This window comes from Phocoena sinus, chromosome 10 (genome assembly GCF_008692025.1).
Source record: "Phocoena sinus isolate mPhoSin1 chromosome 10, mPhoSin1.pri, whole genome shotgun sequence".
NCBI classification, from domain to species: Eukaryota; Metazoa; Chordata; class Mammalia; order Artiodactyla; family Phocoenidae; genus Phocoena; species Phocoena sinus.
Window position 1 is genome coordinate 83,031,955 of NC_045772.1, and position 26,134 is coordinate 83,058,088.

Sequence of the window (26,134 nt, forward strand, 5' to 3'; positions counted from 1 at the left end):
GTTCATCCCATTTGGCTAATTATCCACATCGTTCCCTGGATCTTAGATTGCCCTACAAATACCTCTTAGGAGGGGGACATTTCAGATGACAGGATTCTTCTGTTTTTGTTTTAAATAAGTTTGTTTGTTTATTTTTGGTTGTTTTGGGTCTTCATTGCTGCGCATGGGCTTTCCCTAGTTGCGGCGAGCAGGGGGCTACTCTTCGTTGTGGTGCACAGGCTTCTCATTGCGGTGACTTCTCTTCTTGTGGAGCACAGGCTCTAGGCCCCGGGGGTTTCAGTAGTTGTGGCATGCGGGCTCTAGAGCGCAGGCTCAGTAGTTGTGGTGGACGGGCTTAGTTGCTCCATGGCATGTGGGATCTTCCCCGACCAGGGCTCGAACCTGTGTCCCCTGCATTGACAGACAGATTCTCAACCACCAGGGAAGTCTTGTTTTTCTTTCTTCTTTTTTTTTTTTAATGCAACAAAGAAAAACACTTCTGTGTTCATACTTAACCAAATTTGAACCCGGAGAACATCGCCACATTGCCCATGTTTCCCCTCTCTCCCATTGCTCTTTACTATTCCAGTTCCCATCATCTTCACCTTTGTCGCTGCCATTTGGGGTCTTCTCTGTCATCCAATATGCTCTGCTCTCTGCTGCTTCCTTTCTGCCTTTCTGTATCTTCTACAGTTTTCCCACTTGATAAGGTGTTGGTTATCCTTCGAGACACATCTCCTTTAGGAATCTTTTCAGTCTCTTGAACAGCGTCCCTTTCCCCAAGTACAAACACATATTCATCCACTTAAGTGCTGCTTCATCCTCCAGCTTCCATGGCCCCTGGGATGATCACATATGACCTTTTTTTTTTTTTTTTTTTTTATGGGATGACATTTATTCCTTTTCCAAATGTTACAGTAAAACCAGGTGGAAGAGAATGGTTTTAGCAGTTAGGGGAAAAAAAAAGTACAAATCTGGGGTTTGGCCATTAAGTTATTTACAACAATGGGAGGGGAGAAAAAAAGACAACAAGAAGTTGTTTCACATCACGTACCTCCCCTCGACCCCAAAGCTTAATACTTGCTTACCAGGTCAAAAAAGAGACACAGTTGATTCACAAGCTGGAGGTTTGAACTTGAGTAAGACATTTATAAAAACCTAGACAGGGGCAGTGTCCTCCCCAGCCCAGGGGCCACTAGGCACAACATGAGAGTAAAAACTCAACGGGGGAAGGCTAGCCACTCAGGGTTTGGGAGTATAGCCACCCCTACATGGGGCTCGGGGATTTGGGGAATAAACACCACCTACTTGGAAAAGAATTGGGGAAGAAAACTAGCAACTGCCTTCTGCACGGGTGGGGACAGGGAAGGAGGCAGGGACAGGGGCAGGAGCATTTCACATCACTAACCCAACTTGGGAAACTGCAAGGGACCATCTTCAACTGGCCTTAAGGGGAAGACCAGGTGGATGATGGGAGAATCCACAGGAGGGAGAAGAGAGGGAACGTGGCGAGGGGGCAACAGCCCCTTCCTTTCTGGGCACAGGAAGGTAGCCAGGGCACCAGGTCCAGGCAGTGACCACAAGGACAGTGCAGTTTTCTGCAGCTTAGAGACCACCCACCTGCCCCCACCCAGCTACTCATTCTGCCCGCCCGCTGGTGTAGGGCCTCCAGCGGTGGATGGCTGTGCTCCCCGGCCCCGCACCAGCCTCTCCCCTGTGGCCTGGGGCTCCTGGCTCTCGGGTGGCGGCAGCCTTCCCTCCCTGGGCGGTGCCTCCCTCGCCGCAGGCACCGACCCCCCTGCTCCTGCCCTTCCTCTGTGGGTGACGAGGCAGAAGGATGCCCCCTGCCCCCTCCCTCCAATTTCTCTTGAAGGCCAGGCTGCTCAGTTTGAAAGGTTTCTTTTTTTTTTCTTTTTTTTTTTTTTGTGGTATGCGGGCCTCTCACTGTTGTGGCCTCTTCCGTTGTGGAGCACAGGCTCCGGACGTGCAGGCTCAGCAGCCATGGCTCACAGGCCCAGCCGCTCCGCGGCATGTGGGATCTTCCCGGACCGGGGCACGAACCCGTGTCCCCTGCATCGGCAGGCGGACTCTAAACCACTGCGCCACCAGGGAAGCCCTGAAAGGTTTCTTGAAAGAGAATTTCTTCTTCTTGGGGGTCTCCTTGGGCGGGACCTCCCCCTTGGCCTCAGCGCCTTGGCTAGGGGGTGCCGGCTCGATGGCATCGCCAGTGGCCCCGGCTGCCTCCTCTGTTCCGTTCACGGGGGGCGACTCCCTTCACCTTTGGGGGATGAGTCTGCATGGCTTTTCGCGTGGCCGTCCTCCGGTCCACTGACCTGAGCGGGGGAAGCGCCGGCTGTCTCCTCTCAGTTCACGTCGCCGTCGCCGCGGGGAGCCTTGGAGGTCCGGTTGCCCGTGAGCTGCCCGGGGCGCGAGCCGCAGTGGATCTTATCTATTGGTCCGCAGGAGGGATGGCGCCTGAGGGGGAGGGTTGGCGGAGGAGACCGAGCTGCAGCTCCGCTCCGCGCGGGATGCCCCACATATGACCTTTATATTATGTTCTAATTAGTCACACACTTACCTTTGTTCCGTGGTTGTCTGAGGGTGGGCATTGTTATATTCTCTTTTGGTAAACCTAGTATTAGGTACAGGGCCTGGGCCATAGTACACACTCAGTAATGTTTCTTAAATAAAGGAATGAATGGGTGATTGACACACCAAGCAAGTACTAAAGAGTAAAAATGTGTTGCCTTTTGCATATTAACACATTCTGAGAAGAGATGGGAGGAAGGTCTTGAATAACGTCAAATTATTTTTCAAAAAAACCTTCAGAGAATCTGATTTAGGTCTTTTCAAAGTGAGATACACATCAACTGCTGTCAAGATCAGATAAAAGCTGGAACCCGGGTCTTCAGGGTAGCATGTTTGACTAACTAGCAGTGCTACTATTACCATTTCAGAAAGTGGGAGGAGTGATTGCCAAGACCCAGAGGTGGACATCTTCCACAGTTTAAAATAAGGGAAGCTGAATGGGATAGAAGCAGGATCTGTGTTGATTGCACGTCACCAGATAGAATTTGAAAAATCTGTTTTCCCACCAGTGGCTACAACTTTGTAAGAATAAATGACCATTAGTTGTTACTGTATTTTTCTTGTTTTCAGTGGAACAGCTTGATGACTCTAGTTCTGGAAGTTAAGAGTCCCACCCCTTTCGTGTGCAGACTTGGTAAACATTCCAGATTGCCTTGGTGGCTCAGTCCCTTGACCAGCTTCCCAGCCCCTCCTTGTTCCCTAATCCACACTTCTCCCCTTGTTACGGGATCACAGAACTTTGCATGGCCATCGAATGCGATTTAGAACCAGGATGGCAAAGTGCTACCTGGTGAGCAGTGCTGATTATATTTTTTTTGGCCTTGTGGAGAGTAAGTACCTGATGTGAAGATTCACCTTTTATGTTGCTAAGAATTTTCTGCTGAATGTAGAAAGTCTTTTAGCGAAGGCCTTGTAAAATTTGCCGTACGTGCATTGAATGCAAATAATAAGCTTGTCGTTAGTCATGTTTTAGTTCAGTGTTCTAATTGGAATTGATGAAAAGATAAAAATTCTGCGCACCACACTGAGCCTTCCAGGTGGACTCAAAGTACCATCCTACAGGCTCGATTTGATTTGCTGCGTTGCAAACATTAAAGGTGTGGGACTGCCACTATGGTTGTGTTAGCGACACTGCCAGTGGGATAAGGACAGCCTGGCTCAGGCAGATGAGTGTTTTCTTGCCCCTGCTTCTCTGGACACCTCTTGAGGAAGAATTTCTATCCCTGCTAAAATCTGTCACTTCTACTCTGAATTATTTTGCCTTGGAAAATTAAATGATGTTATCCATCATTGAAATGAAAGGTGATTGTTAACCACCTAGGTCTGGATATTATGAATTACCTGTATTATCACATCTCTTGGATACATCTCGGAATGCTATGATTTTACATAAAAGCATAAATTATAGGATGAGAGAGAGAAACCTTAACACATATTCTGCAGGTTCATAGAATTACACAGCCTATGACTGTCATTGTATTGAAAATTGATCTTGACTGTTTTTAAAACTAAAACAACTAATTGAAAGCAAATTCACTTTAACTGGTGAGATTCAAGATGAAATTATAGTGGTCATGAATCAAGTTTTGTAACAAGATCTGCTAAAATGTCAATATGCTGATGCCCAATTATTATTAATGACTAAAGTGTCTGATGTATTAATGGGAATCCACATAAGAAAAATAAAACATATATTTTGCTCTTACCCCTAAGTTGTGTCACCACCATCTATAAATCAGGCAGAATTCGGGAATGTTTTATCCAGCGTTCATCATTAATCAACAGAGTCAACAGTGGGGGGCCACCGTCTTTAGGCAACCCTTTCTGATGTGGATTAAGCAAGTCACTTATAGTCATTGGGCTTCCTTCATTCTCCTTTTCATGTAAACCAGAAGGTTGTAGGTGGACCCATTCCTGGCTTCCAGTTTTTTTTTTACCAATTTGATAGATTCTGTTCTCCGAGGTCTTTTTTTTATTATTTTTTTAAATTAATTAATTAATTTGGTTGTGCCGGATCTTTAGTTGCGGCAGGCAGGCTCCTTAGTTGCAGCTCTTGGTCTCCTTAGCGGTGGCATACGTAATGTTAGTCGTGGCATGCATGTGGGATCTAGTTCCCTGACCAGGGATCTAACCCAGGCCCCCTGCATTGGGTGCACAGAGTCTTAACCACTGCACCACCAGGGAAGTCCCCTCTGAGGTCTTCAAAGTTCTTTAAGAGGCACCCAGCACATGGACATTGTGATGTAGAAGGAATAGCATTGCATAGAGGCAGAACTGGGCTGTGATTAAGAGCTTCCTAGAAGAGAACAGACTTGTGGTTGCCAAGGGGGGCAGTGGGGTGGGGGAGGGATGGATTGAGAGTTTGGGGTTAGCAAATGCAAACTATTATATATAGAATGGATAAACAACAAGGTCCTACTGTAGAGCACAGGGAACTATATTCAATATCCTGTGATGTACTGCTATATTTATTTATTTATTTTTGGTTGTGTTGGGTCTTCATTGCTGTGGCGAGCAGGGGCTACTCTTTGTTGCAGTGTGCAGGCTTCTCATTGCAGTGGCTTCTCTTGTTGTGGAGCACGGGCTCTAGGCACGCGGGCTTCAGTAGTTGTGGCACGTGGGCTCAGTAGTTGTGGCATGCAGGCTGTAGAGCGCACGCTCAGTAGCTGTGGCACACAGGCTTAGTTGCTCCGCAGCATGTGGGATCTTCCCGGACCAGAGCTCGAACCTGTGTCCCCTGCATTGGCGGGCAGATTCTTAACCACTGTGCCACCAGGGAAGCCCCTGTACTGCTATATTTAAAATGGGTAATCAACAAAGACCTACTGTATAGCACAGGGAACTCTGCTCAATGTTATGGGGCAGCCTGGATGGGAGGAGAGTTTGGGGGAGAATGGATACATGTATATGTGGCCGAGTCCCTTTGCTGTGCACCTGAAATTATCACAACATTGTTAATCGGCTATACTCCAAGATAAAATAAAAAGTTTAAAAAAATCCTGTGATAAACCATAATGGAAAAGAATATGAAAAGGAATATATATATGTATAATTGAATCATTATGCTGTACCACAGAAATTAACACAATATTGCAAATCAACTTTACTTCAATACAATTTTTTTTTTTTTTTTTTAAAGAGTTTCCTTGAGCCTCAGTGTCCTTAAATGAGAAGCTGGGCTTAAAAGTTCATTGCTCAGGGGCTTCCCTAGTGGCGCAGTGGTTGGGAGTCCGCCTGCTGATGCAGGGGACACGGGTTCGTGCCCCGGTCCAGGAAGATCCCACATGCCGCGGAGCAGCTGGGCCCATGAGCCGTGGCCGCTGAGCCTGCGCGTCCGTAGCCTGTGCTCTGCAACGGGAGAGGCCACAACAGTGAGAGGCCCGCGTATCGCAAAAAAAAAAAAAAAAAAAAAAAAGTTCATTGCTCTTCACACTTGATTTTTAAGCCATAGAAATTTTCTACAAATGAAACCTTTCCTGGAATCCCACTATATAAAACCAGTAGAAGTGGAATTGCTCTGAAGTGAAATCCAGAGCCCCACTTATGTGGCTCATCCCCTGCATGCTAGATGGTCATTAATGTTCTTTCCAGTTCAGGAATTCTGTTGTTTGTGTTCATTTCAACTCAAGTTATATTAGTACTAAAGAGGCAATTCATGTGGAAAGGGGACATGATCTGAGACGCTAAATACAGAATGGCAATGAAAAGGCATATATGTAAGGGACCTATACCAGCTATAAATCTGAGCTCCACAGTAATTATAAAATTTGTGATTCTTTCCAGGTATTTATTTACACACAGTCTTACTTTCAATGTGAATATGCTTTTAATGTTCAAAACAGAAGTGAACCTTTTGTACAACGTTGGTTATATCATTAAGTTTATTTATAAGCTGTTCCTGCGCTGTGAGTTTTTACACTGAAACATGTTTTCTTGCTTTTGTTGTAGTACGGAAGAGAAGAGAGTGATTGGACAATCACAGTATCCTGAATGGAAAAGAACAGGCTATCATTTGTGTGTTCTTGGGACAGACTGTTGCATTTGAATTATGAGAAATTTCTTTGGCTACCTGTTTTGTTGTGCATAATGTAGTTTGTATTATCAGTGTTACCAGGGCGATTGTTTCCTCGTGCCAGAGAAGATGAATTGCAGTCACCCAGTGGTAGTTTATAAACTTGCTCCTAGAAGCTTACCTTACCTTCTCTAGAAAGATGAGAATGGAAGCCATCTAAGCGTAGAATTTTCCTCCATAACCTGAGTGCTTCCCTTGGTCCTTCAATCAGATAAAAAAGTGTTTATTCTTTAGCATAAGTTATGTTCTGCTCCTCAACCAAGTGAGTGTTTTTGTGTTTGAAAGCTGATCTGAGTAAATTGCATAGGTACCATTTCCTGCGACACATCTTCATCCTCAGAAAGTGTTTGTTGTTTTTTGTTTTTAAATCAAGACTTTGAGAAACTGGGTTTCCTCCCCTCATATTTCTTTCCAGGTCCCCTAAGTCCGTCTTAGGGAAAATCTCTCCCTCCTTCCTGGTGTCCCGGTCTGCGCCAGGCTCTCCTGGTGCATCAGCAAGGCCCACCCCTGCCCTTTCCACATTGTGTTGTAATCAGCAGTCAGGCTTCACTACAAGACTGAGGGTCTTGTGCCTTATAGATCTTTGTATTCCCCTGCCTGTCACATAACAAGGAATGGATGAACATGTACCTTCTATAGAAGTGTACCTTCTTTGTTTCTATATTGTGAAACCTCTTTTATTAGAATTTGTGATCGATTCTGACTTTGTATTTACCTCATTCAGCAGTTCACATGTGCGTGAGTATAAACAGAACTGGCGGCACTTAAAATGATAATGATTCACTTATTTTTAATTAACAATTTTCATATTGTCTTTATTTGAAGACTGTCTTGGAATTAAAGTAATAGCTCTAGAGAGATCGTGATACCATACCAACCAAATGGAAATGATATATGTTTCGTGTTAAACACAGAAGTGTTGTGTTAAGTACAAAATAAATCATATTTAGTTTTTTGATAGAAAGCAAAGAGGTATATACTCTGGATTTTATACTCTGGTTTTATAGGTGCTCATTTCTGTTGAATGGGGATTGGATAAGCACATGGTTAGGGTACAGGGAGAGTGATTATAGATGATATTTTCCTTGTTTAGGAGCCACGAGTTAAAATTGTATCCTGGTTTATCTAGGGGAAAGTCAAATCTTGATAGAAAACATTTACCCTTGGAAGGTCAACTCTCAGACATTATATTTTGGTTTCCTTTAGTCCAAATAACTTTCATCTTGCTGATCATATTTCATCCTCTTTTCAGAGCAAGGAAAAAAGTCCTAAAAGTTTTGCCGTGCTGGAAAATTTTCCTTAAGGCATTTAGCAGCACATAGCAAATGGGGCTTTGATTCTTTTCCAAGACTTTTGGCCATAGAGTCTTTTTAGATAGGAACGGTGAAATGAAAATGAGGGAAGTATAAGATGAAAAGGAATGGTAAAAATGTCTTTTAGGGGGCTTTTAATTGGCGATCTGAAGTCTTGGGAGAGTCTGTTCTTTTTAGGTCGGGCTGAAGTGCTTTAACTACCCTCTGCACAAATGTGTTCACCAAGCAGCATTCTGAGAGCAGACATTTGCCTTGGCTAAATCCTGGGACCTCATTTTCAATACTGTAGGCTAGAAATGACTTGAGGTAATCCTAACCTGTCAAGTAGCCCATAATAACCAGACTCAACATTCCTATGAGAAATGGAAGTCATCTATTTGCCACAAAAACATTTTATACTTTGCATCTCTGAATTTAGTATGGCGAGACGTTTTCGTTGTAAGAGTTCGAGAACAATATGTCCTGACATTATGTCTGTGTGATTTCTTTCATCAGACCTTAAGAGCATTTTAAGCCCTTCCTACCAGACTCTGAAGATGAAGGATATACGTTTAAAGAAACAAGGTCTCCTAAAACAGAGGACGCAATCTGCCATTCTCGTTTAAGTAATAAGACAGGAAATTGACCCTGACACTAACTTGTTAAATAGATTTAAAGGGAACATCTGCACATCTCTTTTCCTTGTGCACTATTTGTTTAATTGCAGTGGATTAATACAGCAAGAGTGGCACATTATAACTAGGCAATTATCCATTCCTCAAGACTTAGTTATCGCAACACTAATTGATCATTTAAGGCGTAAGATAGGCTAGCATTAGGAACATGTGAGGCTAATCTGCTCAAAAAGATCAACAAATTAATATTGTTGCTGATATTTGCATAATTGGCTGCAATTAGTTAATGTTTAATTGGGTCGATCAAATGGGATTCAGCAGTTCACATGTGCGTGAATATAAACAGAACTGGCGGCACTTAAAATGATAATGATTAACTTATTTTGCGTGTTCTCTTCCTTCCACTTTTTTTCAGTTTTTACACTTCAGACCAAGTTCATCAGCCTTTTTCAAAACACATCAGTAGAAACCAAGATTTTAAAACGAAGCTTTCAGGCATTAGACAAAACCTGAGCATTTCCTAAAGCTATTCGCTATTAGGAATTTTCTTTGTTACAGTCATTTATCAAGGCTTCAACTCACGATGCACCAAAAGAAGAGTCCATTTCAGGGATGTGTATCGTGCTCCCCAGAACCTGCAGGACTGAATAAACTAGTAATACCTAATCAAACCTTTACTTTCAAAAGTACAGAGGAAAAGGGAAAGGGAAAGAGGAATAAATGACTGAGAAAACTTGTTAGGGAATCGCTTTTTTTTCTACCTGGTAAACACCGTTATTCTGTTCTCAAAAGATTGTCACGAGAAAAAAAAAAGATCAGAGGTAGCAAGAAAGCGCAATGTCACATCGATTCTATTAACTTGGGAATGTCAGCCCTCCGGAAGATCTGGGAAGCCTACATTATACACCCTGGGTGAAAACTCTATCATATCTAGCTTTCCTGAAATCAGAGTACTCTGGGGCACTTAAAGGCAATTAATGAGTATATCTTGGTCAAAAGAATTGTAGGAACTTTATTAAAGCTTCGGTTTCAGCTCTGCTTTAGGGAGTTTGTGCTATAAAATTGGCTGCCAACATAAGCTTATTTATTTTCCCCATTCCCACTTAGTGCTCAATCACTGTATTCTTTTTCCTTTAAAGGTTCCTTTTTAAAATTATATGTTCACTTTACCCTTATGATTGGGAAAAATATTTTAAGCAGGAAACGACAACATTCACTGTCAATGAGTGATATTTTCTAAAATATTTAGAGCAATAAACATTCATGAGATGCACTAAAGCTTAGACAGGGGTTAGAGAAACATTGTAAGAGGGCTCTTTGATTTCATGTCCTGATTCTAAATAGGATCAAAGAATTATTCCTTTAATGTGGATTAAGGATATGCAAAAACTTAAGTTATAAATAGTAATCCTGGCACATAATTTTAGTAGATGTTTATAACACCTATCACTTTGTTTTGCCACAAGTAGAATTTGTTCAGCTGTCTGTTTTCCAGATATCTCCTCAACAAGAGGAGGCAGAGTACCACTCTCTGAATAAGCATTACTTATTAATTGACAAAGATCACAGAGATTATAATTAATTGGATCAGTTAACTTGAGAAATGTTGATTGAGTACCCACAAATAGGTGTCTAACACAACTCACAGTAGGGATTAGAAAGTTAGTTTTAGAAAATAAGTAGTATAAAGACATTACCCTCGTGGAGTTTATACTCTCCTACTTGAAGTTTTAGGTATAAAAGTAATATTTAATACAGTTAGATGATAAGGAGACAAGGGCCAGAGCACACCTCTGTTATTGGTGTGCTATCAAGAAATCACAATAAACATTTTCATCTCATTTTTAAAAGAAATAATGTCCTTTTTTTCCATTCCTGTCTTTCCTCTCACTCAGTAGATTAGTATTTAGGGGTTCTTGGTGTGAATTACCTCCCGGTTTACTGTTTACTGCTAACCTGATACATTTGTTAACTGCATTCCTTTGGAGCCATGTTAAGTCGTCATGGTTCATCTAACAAAAGAACACCTCAGGTTACAGCATCCTTGCTGATCTTAAAGTCAGGTATTATTGAAATAAACAAAATGTTCCTAGAGTGACTTTTTCTGGAAAATGTCAATTATGAATCGAACTGTTGAGACTGTTGGCTTGAAAATGATGGATTACAGCTACTCAGAAAATAGCAGGTGGAAGACTTAACTTTAATACAACAGTTTTTCACAGTTTGAGGTTTTAAAAGAAAGGCCATTTAAAGTATTGCAAAGAGATTCTTTTTTATCATCGTGAGAAAGTTCTTTTAAAAATACAAAGGTAGAAGAATGTGATTTATTTTCCATCTTCAGTATACATACCATAGTAAAAAACTCCTCAGATATTAATTTGAGGAAGTGATAAAGAAACATATCAATAGAATAGAAACATATCAAGTTTTTGGAGGTAAATAATTCCCTGGGATGAGATATATGTAAACATATTTGCTTTAGTGAATGATAAAGGCATGAAATTCAGTCTTAGCAAATGAGGTGGTCTTTAAAATCTGCTGGAAACAAGTATTGAAGTTTTAAGTAATCTTTGTATACTTTCTGTCTGAAAGTTTGTTTTGCATACCACATACCCATTAATAAGGTCTAAAACATGAGTTACATAATGTTCTACCTATGGAACCCACTGTTGGGATGGTAAATATTGTGAGCTGTGGTCCGGGAATGAATTAAAATGTATTATCATTGACATGTATTTTCTCTACATGTCCACTGTCACAATGGCTAGGTTCCTTGTTACCCATCATTGAATGGAGACAATTTTAACTACAGAAGATGTCAGAGGAAGAACAAATGGTAGTAGAGAAAGTGAGGCAAAAAGTCGAACTTGCTTCTGTGCTGTCCAAGAGAGCTCTTTTTCCTCATTCTGCCAGCCGTCGGGATCTTTCAACATAGGTGCCAAGTACAAATAGCGCCAATTAGAAAGTGACTGAATATAGTGGTCAGCTTATCAGATAATCTTGAGATAATGATCTAACGGTCATGTTACATGGGAACTACTTTAGATTACTACCAATATGGTTAAGACTTTATAATTGCATAGTCTATAAAGACCTATTTTGTCATTTCTTCAACCATTTTATTTTAAGATCTGTGAAGCTTCTTGAGACTGAATAAAAGAATAAGTGGCGAGGAGTAGATGGTGACTTCTCTTTCCCCTTGGGAATACTATTTGCCACCATCCCCCTTTCCTTGGTGAAGGTTAACTGATTTGGAAATTAGTTGAATATTATCATTTTATTTTTAACTAAAATGTACAACACGCTGCGATTTCCTCAAGCTAATTTCACAATGGTCATTACAGTCATTCTCAGGGTCAAGACAGGAATACAGATAACCTGCCTCAATTTCTACTTCATTGATAAGTGTTTGAAGAGTGTTGGTATTCAAGAATATGGCAGTAAGTAGATTCTGAATGAAATTTTAAGGATAAGCTGGCTAATCTGTATGCACCTATAAATTCTGCAGATGGTCCCCTGTTGACATAAAAGAATGCATGATCCCATAGTTAGCCAATAAATGGAGCCTAACCCCCTAGGCTGAAGAATCTGTGCTTACTTGATACGGTGGCTGAGAGAAAAGTAGTGTGAGGAAGTAGTTTTTAAATCAGTTTATAGTTAGAAATGGGAGAATACCAGCTTAACAATGGAATTTTTAGAATGTGTTCTCTTGCATCGTAAGTCTGATTGTAATGAAAAAGCCCCAGGCATTGCTTGTCTCAAATTTCTCTGGTTGTGTAGTGATTCTTGAGATTATCTTTAAGGATAATCAAGTAGAAAGAAATAATCATTTTATAAATAAGCCTTGGTTCTCATGAGCAATTGTTTAAAGGATTTAAGCTCACTGAAAGCGTAATAATGGAAATGTGGAAAATATGGTGGGTAAAGGAAACTACCTCATTCTTCGAAGGTTTTGTAGAAGCACAATTAAGCATTCTTAAATGGCTTTGTTACGTATGAACCATCTGGTGTGAAAGAACTGTATTTGTTACGTCTAAAGGACCTGGAATAATTGTATTTTGCTGGCAATAGACATATTCTTTATTGTTCGCAGGTTCCTCATCAAATCCTCATCAAATTATACACTGATTCTGTCATCAATAAAACAATTTCAAGGATTCCTGTTTGTGTAGTCTCTTGAAATCAGCATTGTTGAATGCATAAAATAATAATGCTCAATTACTGTTTTTTTGATGTTCCAAGGTTTTTGGTCATGGGATGTAAATGTGGTGTGGTGTTTTTAAACCAAAATGACTTTGAGAGAGAGAAGGAATTAAGCACACCAGAAAGACCTGAAACCATACCCCTGGCTAGAGTCTAAATATGTCTCACATTTTCAAACACGTGGATAAGAAATTCAATGGGCATTTAAGAGTTGTCCTTTCCTCTGGTATGGATCCGTCTTTAGCAAAATTTAGCTTTGTCTTTTGCATTTTGAGCAGAATAAGGGGAATGGATTATTTCTTCCCATTCACTGTCATGAATCTCACTGATGAAACAACACACACACATATGTGGCTTTAGAATAAAACACAGTATAAAGTGAAAGGCATTCGATTTAAACTTAGAGAACATCAATGATGTGTCCTTTTCGTCAAACAGTGATGTGTATAAATTACTGTCATGAGCACATATCTTTGAGAGAATAAAGCCAGATGCAGTATCTCTGAGGGTCACATTTCATTCATTTTCTTGTGATTTGTCCCAACAATTGCAAGTGCAGCAAAACCTAAGGTTTCTCGAGGAGTTACTGTAAACTGAACTTAAAAGTGTCAAAGTGCTCAGTGACCCTCTTCTCCCGACCCTGTCAACCTGTGAAAATATTGGCCTTTATCAAGATTTTTATCAAGAAGTTACGTGCAGAGTTTGGAAGGTCCAGGTGAAGGTTATTAGTCAAGTTCTCTGACAGTGTCAATGCTCAAATCCCACAAGAGCGACAAAGATAGATAGACCTGTCATTCCTGCGGGTGATGACATACATTCACTGGAGCTTATATGATTTATCAGATGAGACAGCAGTCTCCTTCAGCGGAGAAAGTGTCTCTTCTACGTGGGTTTACTAACAGAAGCCAAAAAAAAAAAAAAAAGCGGGGAGGGGGGCAATTTTCAGCCTTTGTAATTATTTTTCTGTTACATTGATTCGATTTGATCTTAAGCATATTTTTTGAATCAAGAATTGATTCCACATACATGGCCTTTCACAGGTGCTTGACACCATCATATCTTTAGATGAAATGTTCTATGGTAGCCTGACACTATTTAAAATTGTGACGACTTGTAGAGTCACACTCCTGTAACCAACAAACCCACAGCCAACACGTAGACTCTTCTGTGTGTGTAGAATCATCACTGGGCTTGTTCTCTAGCTATGTCTTTAGGCAGCAAGGATAGTTTTGATGGAAACCCATGGTTCCTTCTCTCCAAAGGTCGTCATCAGGAAGTCAATAGGATTTTTGAAAAATTACAACCCTAAAGAGGTGGGTAGAGTGTAACACAAGAGCTTCACTTATGAAAACATTTTAGAGTTGCAAGATTCAGGCTGATTGTATCCTAAATGCAATATACCTATTTTTAAACTGAACTGATTGAATTAAGAGATTAAATTGCATTGTTTTCAAGATAGTTACGATAATCTAGTAAGCATTTCTCATCCATATCCATGATAATGATACGCAGAGGTAGTGCATGCTTTTCTCCGGCATCCTCCAAGCCACAGCTGGATGTAACGAAACCTCTTGCTGTGCAGGTTGCCTAACAAGTAATGGTTAAGAGCCACCAACTGATCCTTTGATCTTCAACTAGCTACTTAAATTGGTGAAAAAATGGAGATCCTTGTAGTACCAACCTCATGCATTACAAAGATTAATGAGTTAATATTGTAAGGTGCTTACAACAGTTCATGTGTAAAGCTGATGAGATTTGATTAAAAATAAGAGAGTGAACACAAAGACAGAGGGGCTAATAGATACTTCACCATATACTGGTGAAGAAGCTGGGATCAGCCCCTCCCTCTAGGCCTGGTGGGGGTGGTGAAACGTCCCGGATCCAGGGTGCAAATACTTGCCACCGGACAAGTGGCATCATCTAGCTCCCCTTACTGCATAAGGTGAGTTTAGAAACGTGTAATCTGCTCAAGCCTGGAGATAAAAGCCATTAAGCAGTGGTTGGTAAAATTATTGAGAAGTAATCAGGTGTTTTCAGTTTTTAGAAATACAAATTGTTTCATGTTCCACACGAATATAACCATGATGGTTAATTTCATGTGCCCATTTGACTAGGCAACGGTATCCAGTTGTTTGGTGAAACACTAGCCTAGATGTTGCTGTGCAAACGGTATTTTTTTAATGCGATTAACATTTTTTTTTTTTTTTTTTGGCTGTGGCATGTGGGATCTTAGTTCCCCGACCAGGGATTGAACCCACACCCCCTGCACTGGAAGTGCCGAGTCTTAACCACTGGACCGCCAGGGAAGTCCGTGATTAACGTTTAAATCAGTAGAATTTGAGTAAAACAGATTATTCTCCCTAATGTGGGTGGGCCACATCCAATCATTTGAAGGCCTTAAGTCATGTTATATATTATACATAAATATTATATAGGTTCTATATACATTGGTTCTGTTTCTCTATAGAACCCTGACTAGTACAATAATGAACAACATTCTTAACACTCTTATTTATGGTTCCCTCTTCTAAGGAAGAAAATCATGTGCTATATTATCTCCTTTTGACTCTGGTGTCTTACCTAAGGCATGCCTAGCTTTCAGAAAATTGTTCATTGCATAAGGCACCGGTGATAGTTTGTTCAGAATTCCAGGACTAGCTACGTTATACAACCCAAACTGACTAAATGAAGGCAGACCTCACCAGTGAAATTTCAGGCATCAGTGAGGAAAATCGTTTTTAGTGTTGGGTCATGAAATACCCCATAAAATACTGTTAGCTTAGTGTTTCTTGCCTGAATCAATGTCCTTAGAATGCAATGTGGCCGAAAGTAGATGGTAAGAACTCCCTTTTTGGTATAATTAAGGGATGGGGTTATTTTGTCAGGTGAGCAGTCATCTTGGTGGCAGAAATCAGTTTCACAGACCCACTAGGCTACAAGGGTCATCATGGAGTCGTCTGGACCGTGCTGACCTCACACAGCACGGCCACCAGGTCCGACCCCATACTTACCGATGCTCTCACTACCACTCTCAATCTAGGAATCATCTTTGTAGTTGTCTGGACTTTTATTTACCTACCTTCCCCATATATTAAAGTTATATTTTGCAAGACAGTCTTTGTAAACTCCTGAGTAAAGAGAACCAATCGGTCTGCTTCTCCAGTGATATTTGACAAGGCAATTTAAAGGCAATACGAAGCCAAATGAGGTTAAGTGATGGGGACAGAGAACATCCAAAATACTTCCTCATCAGTTTGGTTTTTGTCACATGAGAAGGTGATTTCGTATTTCCTATGAGAAGAAATGGTATATTTCTTGGGCTGGCTTTTGCCATAAGCACGAGGTTAATGTTTGCATTTTCTGCAAGAGTAGTCCTCTGCCCCAGTTTAATGCAAACTCTCTCTCTTTTTTCTTTTTGGCTGTGCTGAGCAGCATGCAGGATCTTAGTTCCCCAACCAGTGATTGAACCCGTGCTTCCAGCGGTGGAAGCTTGGAGTCTTAACCACTGGACTTCCGGGGAAGTCCCTGCAAACTCTCTTTAATGTCAGTAATTCCAACACACTTCAACAGTTATTCTCATGACTATTCACTGACTTGAATGGCTAGTATTCAGCTGAACATATGAAGGCCACAGATGGTTCTACTCTCATCCTTCCGCTCTCATCTAGGTGACCATGAGAACTTACAATTTTTTATGTCAATGGTTGCCTCTACCACTTGACCAATAACTCTTCAAAGGATTGCATCTTCCTCATTCTCCTATCTTCTCAGAGCAAAATTCTTTAATCCTATTATATAATCAATCCTATTATATAATTGTAAACAGTGGCAAATAACAATGACAATCATATAAGCAGCAACAAAACCTCACATGAAAAAGAAAACTTGGCACCAAAACTCAAGATGTAAAATAAGACAAGAAAAAGAAACTCCCATCCACATACTCACGTGTGGTGCTAGAAAATGTGCAACGGTGCACAGCAGCTGACATGTGTTATCTTAACAGATGCAGCCTACACTGACAAGTATGTATTAAATATGATTCTGTGGTATGTGTTAAACACCCTGTGTAGTGCTCAGCATCGAGGAGGTGCACAATATTTGTCAGCCCCACACTTTTTCTTGAAGCACCACTTAGCTCCAGGTATTGAAGACATTTCATCTGCAGACTTAATCTCACCTCATTCATGAGTTAATTGGAAACAGGTCTGATAGTACATTAACAGCAGAAATTCAGAAGCATGAAATTAGCTTTGCTGTCCTAATCCCAGCATCTGGTGTCTCTTGGATGAGCCCCTGGATCCCACTGCACTTTCTCCCTAACCCTCAACCTGCATGTCCATCCATCCTGATTGACTGGATTTCTGCACTGATACAGTTCTTTGTAAGAATCACCCTGCTCACAGCCTCAGCCCATCTGACCGGGGCCCAACCACTGCCTCAAGCTTGGACATCATCTCTTCCTACCTAGACATAGACTAATCCAGTTTCCATCCAGATTGACTCCTTTGGAACAAAAGCACTGCCTATTGTTCGATTATGATGATTGCTGGACCCCATCAACCAGACTGTAACCATTCATTATTGAAAATGACCTTGATTAGACCTGAGTTTGCCAAAACCCATGGACAAGGTAATTCAGGCTGAGCCCTATCTCCCCCATCAGGTGGCATCTTGCCTGGCACTGTTTTTGTCTGCCAGCTTGCTCTTGATCTCAACTCGCAAGAGCTCCTTCTTGGCCCAAAGAGACATAGCATTTAGCTTTGAAAATCATCTTAGCTTCCTGTTGCTTGGGATTAATTTAATTTATTGTTTTTAGAGAGTGACTTTTAAAATCTAAAACAACTACTGGATGAGTTTCGAAGTTATCTAAAACCTCGCTACCCAAAGCATCCTTACTAGACGAACAACATGGGCCTCTCCTAGGCACTTGTTAGAAGTGCAGAATCTCAGGCCCCTCCCCAGATCTACTGAATCGGAATCTGCATTTTAACAAGGTAATTCATTTGCACATTCACATTTGAAAACGCTGATCTAAGTACTTCTCAGCAAGCATCAAATGGAGGTACTCCTGAGAAACTATTGCGAGGTTAGAAAAAGATTTATTTGTTTATTTTTAAAAATATTTTCTGTTGGTTTTGTATAGATATTCTTTATTTTGTTTAGGTTGTATCTCTTTCTTCCCTCTATTATTATTGTTATTGTTATATTTTTGAGCCGTACCTCTCGAGGCTTGTGGTATCTTAGTTCTCCGACCAGGGATTGAACCCGGATCTTCAGCAGTAAAAGTGCAGAGTCCTAACCACTGGACCACCAGGGAGTTCCCAGAAAAACATTCATCTGAAAGATAGAATCAGTTTTATCAACAAAGGCATTTGTTCTGAAGTCGAAGTGATTTTACGTCACTGTGCTCAAGGTAGTCAAGTTTGCTCAAAACCCAACGTGTGCAGGTTTGATTATGAAATGCACTTCCTGGATTGCTAATTGTTTCTGAGTTTTCTCCTGGCACTTCCTTTCTGTCTCAGCCTCACGTGAGTAAATTATCATAGTGGTCTCCGTGAAAATTACCGCACAGGAAACGACAGGAGACTCTTAATTACTGAATTCCCACACAGCATTTATTCTTTATATTAGAGCCATTGGAGAGCCTCTGGACCTATATACACAATTAAAAAGATAAACAAGATTCCCAGCCAAGTTGCAGCTGTTCTTAACTTTCTTGGAACACTAACCTGGATAACTGCTTCCTTTTATATCAGAGTAAGTTCCCTGCCAGTGACAGTTCATTGTCTAATAACCTGAGGGACTGGAATGTGCTTGTGAGGCAGTGCAGGTGCAGTGCTGGGCCCGAGGGATCCCAGTGGCTTTTCCTTCCCCAGCTCTGAGTGTAGTAGGTTTCTTAGAACCTGAAATTAGGGTGCTGAGAGGCAAGTCAGTTAGGTTTAGCTCCTACCAGAAGAATGTTTCTTGCTCTACTGTGGACCAGAAGTGACTCACATTGGCTGCACTACACCTAAACCAGCACAGACAGAAGAAACAGCTGGCCCTTTTAGAAGATCATTCTTATGTTTAACGTGTTAGGAATATTTTTTCTCTAAAGTCTAAAATCCTTTTTGCTGCCAAATGAAGACGTTTTCCTACATATTCTATCTACAGACAGACATCTACACACTGGAGAAAATGATAGAATATTAGTGTTCGGTGTTCAATAATTCTCTAGGTGAAACTCCACTTCTCCTCTTTGTGCCTCATTTTTTCTCTTTAACTTTTGTGTCTTTTTAAAAACCCTCTCAAAGCTCTCTTCTTCTCTCAGCCTTCAGACTCTGCACCTGGACAGTGAGCTTTAGTGACCTTCTGGGCAATGGAGAGGACACAGTCCTTACAGGCAGCATTCCTTTTATACTTCCTGATAAGATGCTCTTTTTCCTACATTGCTTTACTCCCCCCTGGAGAATCAACTGTAGTTATTTCTTCAGTGGCCTTTTCTGTTCAGCCATTGTGGTTGTCCCTTTTACCCCTCTTCATCCTCGTTTAAGATACTTTCTCCAGTTTGCCGGTAAGTAACAGGTCTACTTCTAACTTCCAGATAGTCCTTGTGTTGCTAAAATGAAATTTGGTGTCACCAGTGTTTAAACCAAGAGGAAACTCCAAGCAGTTGTAGTGTAATGCTAAGCAACAGACTGAAGTCTGGAGTTCTGGACGTGAGGCTCTGACCCCCTATCTCCTCCACCAGCTCTGCCAACTGGCCCCGTGACCTTGAACAGATTTACTGCTTTAAAAAGAAGGACCTCCATTGGTTGACTCCTTAAGTCTCTTCTTGCTCTAAGCTTCCTCCAGTCTGAGAAATCTGTCATTAGTGGACTCGGTCTTTTTCATGATCCTTTCCATCCCTCCACTCTCCTTTAATTTTTCTATTTTTAAGAGCTCATTTGCTTGAAAATTACTCTTAGGAGAGAATCTGAAGGTAATCATCTACTTTTAATAAAGGAAGTATTAAGGAATATATACAAAAATCCAAAACATTATAAAGATGAATACTTTTATCATTATGCACCCACCTCACAACTTGAATAAATAAAATATCACCATTAAAGTTTAATCCACTCAATTTTTTTTTTTTTTTTGGCAGTACGCAGGCCTCTCACTGTTGTGGCCTCTCCCGTTGCGGAGCACAGGCTCCGGACGCGCAGGCTCAGCGGCCATGGCTCACGGGCCCAGCCGCTCCGCGGCATGTGGGATCTTTCCGGACCGGGACACGAACCCGTGTCCCCTGCATCGGCAGGCGGACTCTCAACCACTGCGCCACCAGGGAAGCCCCACTCAATATTTTAATTTAATCCTCTCATCTATTGCCATTCCTTCTCTATACCTAGGAGGTAACCTCTCTCCAAGGTAGTCTTTTAGCCTTTAATGTAAATTCAAGTCATAGTGTTACGTCTGCGAGGGCTATTGTATTTTAGCCTAAGCTCTAATGATAAAATAAATAAGTTATAAATACATTTATCAGAATTTTTGGCAGATGGAAAAGACGCGAGGAGCAGAGTGTCCATCCCAGTGGAAAGAGCTGACGCTGAGAATCATAATATACCTATATTTTGTCCTACGTGTGTCAACGAGTGGACTTTTCCTGTTGCCGGTGTTTTACTTACATATGGAGGGCTCTTGCAACAGTACTAATCCTAACTTTTCTTTCACATTTTTTAATTGCTTAACGTCCTTGTTCATTAGCTTTCTCTTTGGAAACAATATGGAAGAATATGGGAACAAGTGGTATCTACAGGAGAGAGACAAAGAACGACTACTTTATGATTTATTAGTTCAACAACAAACTTGTTTAATTTAGAACACATATCAGTAATTATGTCAGTCTTAGCTGACAATCACCTATAGCAACACTTGGAGTTACTAGGCTTTTGCTCTGCCCACAATGTTGCCAACATCATCTTTGCTTTTTCCTTACCAACCATCTTCCAGCCATACTGACCACCCTCCGGGTTCTCAAAAATATGCAGATCCATCTCTTAACCAGGCCTTTCACACATGTTCTTCTTCTGCTCTTCACAGTGTTAGTTATTTCTCCTCCTCCATCTCCTCAGATGGCCACCTTGTCTACAGTGGATCCGCACTCCCCTTATCTCATCTCAGCCCTCTCTTAGTTTTCCTCTAAGCATGTATCACAATTGCAATTTTACTGTCTCCTCCTTTAAAACATAAGCGCTGTGTGGGCAGACACCTTTCTGTCTTCCTTACCAATTGCTTACCATAGTCTTTAGCAATAGGAGGGATTTAATTGTATCTTTTAAAAGAAAAAAAGTAAGAGAGGGAAAGAAAGAAAGAAAGAGAGAGAGAGAGAAAGAAAGAAAAAAAGAGAAAGAAAGAAAGAAAAAGAAAGAAAGAAAGAAAAAGATGAGAGGGAAGGAAGGAGGGAAGGAAGAAGGAAGGAAAAGAGACAAAGTGAGTACTCACTTTCTGTATAAATCTTGTGTCTTTTTTTTTTATTAGTAATTCATGGAAATATCCCTTGACTGTGGTTCAAGTCTTTGCCACAGTGAATCTTATTGTATGGTAAATTGGACATTTCTTCATTAAATTATTGGTTTGAAAGAGAATCTTGACATTTTCAAGTCCTTTAAATAGACTTAAAGCGCCAGCACTAGCAGTCAACCATCTCTGGGAGGCTATTGTAGATTTTTTTTAAAAACTTTTAACTTTGAGATAATTACAGATTCACACGCAGTTGTAAGAAATAATTCACAGGAACCCTGTGAATCCTTCACTCAGTTGCCCCCAGTGGTAACATCTTGCATTACTATAGTACAGCGTCACAACCAGGAAAATGGTTGTTTTTAACAAAGTGACAGGTTTGTTTTGTTTTTTTCAATTCCAATTCTTTATTCATTCTTTATCTCTTTCACAAAAGAGCTTGAGGTGGTATATAAAAAGGATAAATATAATACCATTGTTTTACAATTAATTACAAAGGAGGAAAACAAGGTTAAAAGCAGCTAAGAAAATAAGGTTAACTCTTGGGGATAATTCAAAGTTTATAACCTAGTTCTCTGCAGGGTCAACAGATTCGAATTAATTCCCAACTGGAAACATGCCAACTCTTCCATGGAAGACAAAGCCTTTCTTAGTTCCTAAAACAATAAAAAGTTCTCATAACGGACAACTAAGTATGCTTATAAGAGACACAGTTTTTAATCATTTTCCTTGAATTACAGTGAATGTGACAAGTGGAGAACCACAGAGCTAACTCTTTAGCTGAATATCTGCCTCCTGCAAGACAATAGATCTTATCATAGACCTTCAGGGTCACTCACGTAGCATCAAAACACTAGATGCTAAATTATCAAACGGCACAGTATTATTAAACTCCTATGAGTCAGTCACAGGGAACAGGCAGATCTACTCAAAAATATTCTGGTTTTCCTCCTTCTGGGTCTCTGTTAAGATTGCAATTTCCAGCCCCCTTGAAGTTAAGCTTAGCCAGTGACTTGCTTCAGCCAATGAAATATGAGTGGAATTGACATGTGTCACTTCCAAGTGGAAGCATTTAATTGGTGGTGTCAACTGCACACCTCTTTTCCCTACTTCAGTGATAGTGGGATCGTGAGTTAGCAAGAAGCCTCCATTATCCTGGGCCCCAAGAGACTAAAAGAAGCAGAGACCTCTCTGCTGATCGATGTTGGACTCATTGAATGAATGAGAAATAAACCTGAATGGAGGTTGAGATTTGATAGTTGTTCATTATCATAGGTTAACTTGATAGCCCATCTTGGTTGTTATAGGGAAAAAAATCCCTTAAAATATAGTTACTTGATTATTCTATCTAGTCAGGTTCCTTTTCTTGAGGCTATCTATGCCCATTTCCTCCCATTGATGAGCGTGGAAAAGACTGGTTGCAGTATTAAGTGGATCTTGCCGCCAATTTAGCTGTAAGTATGATTTGGTCCTCGTTTGCTCTGAAAATAATCTGTCCATGACACTCTACGTGAGGATGACTCTAGCAACATACTGAAACTTTGGGAGCATCTCACGACTAGTCCCATAAGAACTAGTTGACTCGTTAAAGGAGAATAGCTCCTCATTAAAACCCAAACCTCGGGGGTCAAGTGACAAAGTGAGATGGGAGGAAGTTGGCTGTTTGCTTTTGATACATCTGACATCTCCCATTGCCGTGACTGCTTCCTGCACTTCATCCTTACAGGCACTGCTCACTCTTTGGTGATAAAAGGAAAGGGGAAAAGGTACTCACACAAAGCATTTTTAATTATCTGTTAATTGGATGAAATGGCAGTTAAAGTGCCTAAGGGCTATATGCATATTCACAGATTGTCTTCAAAGGGTACAATTACCAAAGCCAATGAAAAAGATTATGAGTTCATATTGGATTGTGATTTGGGGTGGAGGAGTGTGAGGTCTGTTCAGATATCTTCCTCCAAATAGCTCCTAAGATTAATTTGTCTCTCTGGTTTTATATGATAATGTGTAGAGGTACAGTTTGCCTGGGAGCATAGCATGTTTGTCAAAGGAACAATTTCCACAGTGGGTAGTTATTGGCCACTTTCCTGATTGCTCTAGGTACACAATACTCAAGAGGTACAGGATGGATTTCTTACTCAATATAAAAGTTTAGATAATATTTTCCATGATTTCCATGTCTAATATTATTTCCATCAGAAATAAGTATTTCTGCTTGTGGTAAAGATTAAATATAATATTCCCTTTGTGAATTTCCATGGGAACATAAAAACAGTATTTTTGAGAGTGGTAGCAGCATTTTCTTTCAGAGCTGCTGAAAAGAGTATGGAAAAGACATTTTGGGATACCATGCTGAACTCCTCTCTCTGCCTTGAAGAATATTTTGACAGTTAAGATTTAATGTCCGAGTGACAACGCAGTAAACATAAGTTCAAATTCCACAGGCCCAGGAATGGATGGGAATTACAGGCACTTTACTCTGTCTGCCCGCGTTCTGCTCAGCTTCTGAGGTCCGTGCAGGGGAAGATGTGGAAGGGGAAAAAAGCCATACACATCCCCAGGGCACCCTCTAAGTGCCTGAGTTTTTGTCACTATATTCCTGCCACTTCAGATAATGTAAGGCAGCTGGCGAAATATAAATGCTCAGTGACCACAGTTTGGAGATCTCCAAAGATAAAAGTTTTTTCAGTTACTTTGTGGTCAGGTCCATCTGAAAGAACCATTGACTTTTTTAAAAATATTTTTTAAATTAATAGATTATTATTTTTAAAATGTTAATTGAAATATAGTTGATTTACAATGTTGTGTTAATTTCAGGTGTACTGAAAAGTGATACAGTTTGTGTGTGTGTGTGTGTATGTATATACATATATACACACATATATATATATATATTTTTGATTCTTTTCCATCATAGCTTATTACAAGATATTGAGTATAGCTCCCTGTGCTATACAGTAGGTCTTTGTTGGATATCTATTTTATGTATAGGAGTCTGTATATTTTAATCCCAAACTCCTAATTTATCTCCCCCTTCCTTTCCCCTGTGGTAACCATAAGTTTTTTTTCTATGTCTGTGGGTCTATTTCTGTTTTGTAAATTAATAGATTATTTTTTAGAGCTAGTTTAGGTTTACAGAAAAATTGAGCACAGGTACAGAGTTCCCATTCTCTTCCTTCCCCCATTCCCTTATTATTAACGTATTGCAATAGTGTGGTACATTTGTTACAATTGATGAACCAATATTGATACGTTATTTTTTTTTAATTTATTTTATTTATATTTATTTTTGGCAATGTTGGGTCTTCGTTGCTGCGCGTGGGCTTCTCATCGTGGTGTCTTCTTTTGCTGTGGAGCATGGGCTCTAGACACATGGGTTTCAGTAGATGTGGCACGTGGGCTCAGTAGTTGTGGCTTGTGGGCTCTAGAGCGCAGGCTCAGTAGTTGTGGCACACGGGCTTAGTTGCTCCGCGGCATGTGGGATTGTCCTGGACCAGAGCTTAGAACCCACGTCCCCTGTATTGGTAGGAAGATTCTTAACCACTGCGCCACCAGGGAAGCCCCAATACGTTATTATTTATTAAAACCCATCCTTCACTTTGGATTCACTTTTGTGTTATGCAGTTTTATGGGTTTTGACAAATGCGTAATGTCTTTTTTTTTAATATTTGAAATTGAATAACTATAATATTTTTTTAAACCCCACATTTGTTTATTTATTTTTTTATTTTTGACTGTGTTGGGTCTTCGTTTCTGTGCGAGGACTTTCTCTAGTCGTGGCAAGCAAGGGTCACTCTTCATCGCAGTGTGCGGGCCTCTCACTATCGCGGCCTCTCTTGTTGCGGAGCACAGGCTCCAGATGCGCAGGCTCAGTAGTTGTGGCTCATGGGCCTAGTTGCTCCACAGCATGTGGGATCTTCCCAGACCAGGGCTCGAACCCGTGTCCCCTGCATTAGCAGGCAGATTCTCAACCACTGCGCCACCAGGGAAGCCTGCATAATGTCTTATATCTACCATTATAGTATCAGATAGAATAATTTCACCTAAAAATCCCCTGTAAGAGACATTGACTTTTATAGCTACTTAAGAAGTGTGTTCCCAGCCTCCTGGCCCTCTGGACACAGTCTGGCTCCACAGGGCTGAATTCTGTAACCAAGAGGTGCTCTGTAGTAATGAGAGATGTGTGGCCTGGTGGTAAAGTGAATTGGCCCTGCTCTGCCACTGCCACATCATTTAGCCTCTCTCATCTGTAAAATGGAGCTAAGTATACAGTACTTGGTACATGAGTATTAGATGAGATTATACATGTAAAGAACTTAGAACAGTGCCAGGTAGATAGCAGGTACTCCATACATTTTAGCTGAAATGATTATTCAAAAATGAACGTAGGTGTAGAACTAAACACATACACACATATACACACACATGAGTACAAGTTAAATTAGGAAAATCCAAATAAGTTCAGTGGGTTGTATCAATGTCAACATCCTAGTTGGGATAGAATCCTACAGTATTGTAAAATATTACTTATCACTGGGGAGATGGGGCAAAGTGCAGCTCTATTATTTCTTACATGTAGCGTGTGAATCTATAATGGTCTCAATAACAATTTCAATTTAAAGTAATTCAGGCAGCGGGGGCAGGGGCGGGCAGTGCTTTAGGGGTTACCAGTTAGAGATGGAGAAATGGCAACGGGGAATCCTTGATCACACCCCACCTGGGAACTAAAATCAGCCATCAGGGCCTTTGGGAAAAGTTGGGGAAATTTGGATACAGAATGAGAATTGTGCTCTTATTTTTGTTAGAATGACCTGGGTATTGTGGTTATAGAAGGAGAAAAAGATGAATTTAGTGCCTCAACTCTTCATGGCCTGAACCTG

At 40.7% G+C, this 26,134-nt stretch overlaps 1 protein-coding gene and 1 pseudogene across 5 annotated transcripts in view; one reads left to right on the forward strand and one right to left on the reverse strand.

The window, feature by feature from the left end:
• Nucleotides 1-12,724, forward strand: part of BCAT1 (branched chain amino acid transaminase 1) — a 109,379-nt gene extending 96,655 nt beyond the window's left edge. For all 5 annotated transcript variants that reach the window (XM_032645898.1, XM_032645896.1, XM_032645897.1 and 2 more), the window contains one exon: nucleotides 6,517-12,724. In XM_032645898.1, coding sequence (XP_032501789.1) covers nucleotides 6,517-6,558 — 42 coding nt within the window. In that variant the 3' untranslated portion in view covers nucleotides 6,559-12,724. The remainder of the gene's footprint in view (nucleotides 1-6,516) is intronic.
• LOC116760431 lies at nucleotides 1,614-2,639 on the reverse strand (annotated as a pseudogene).
• Nucleotides 12,725-26,134: the final 13,410 nt, after the last annotated feature.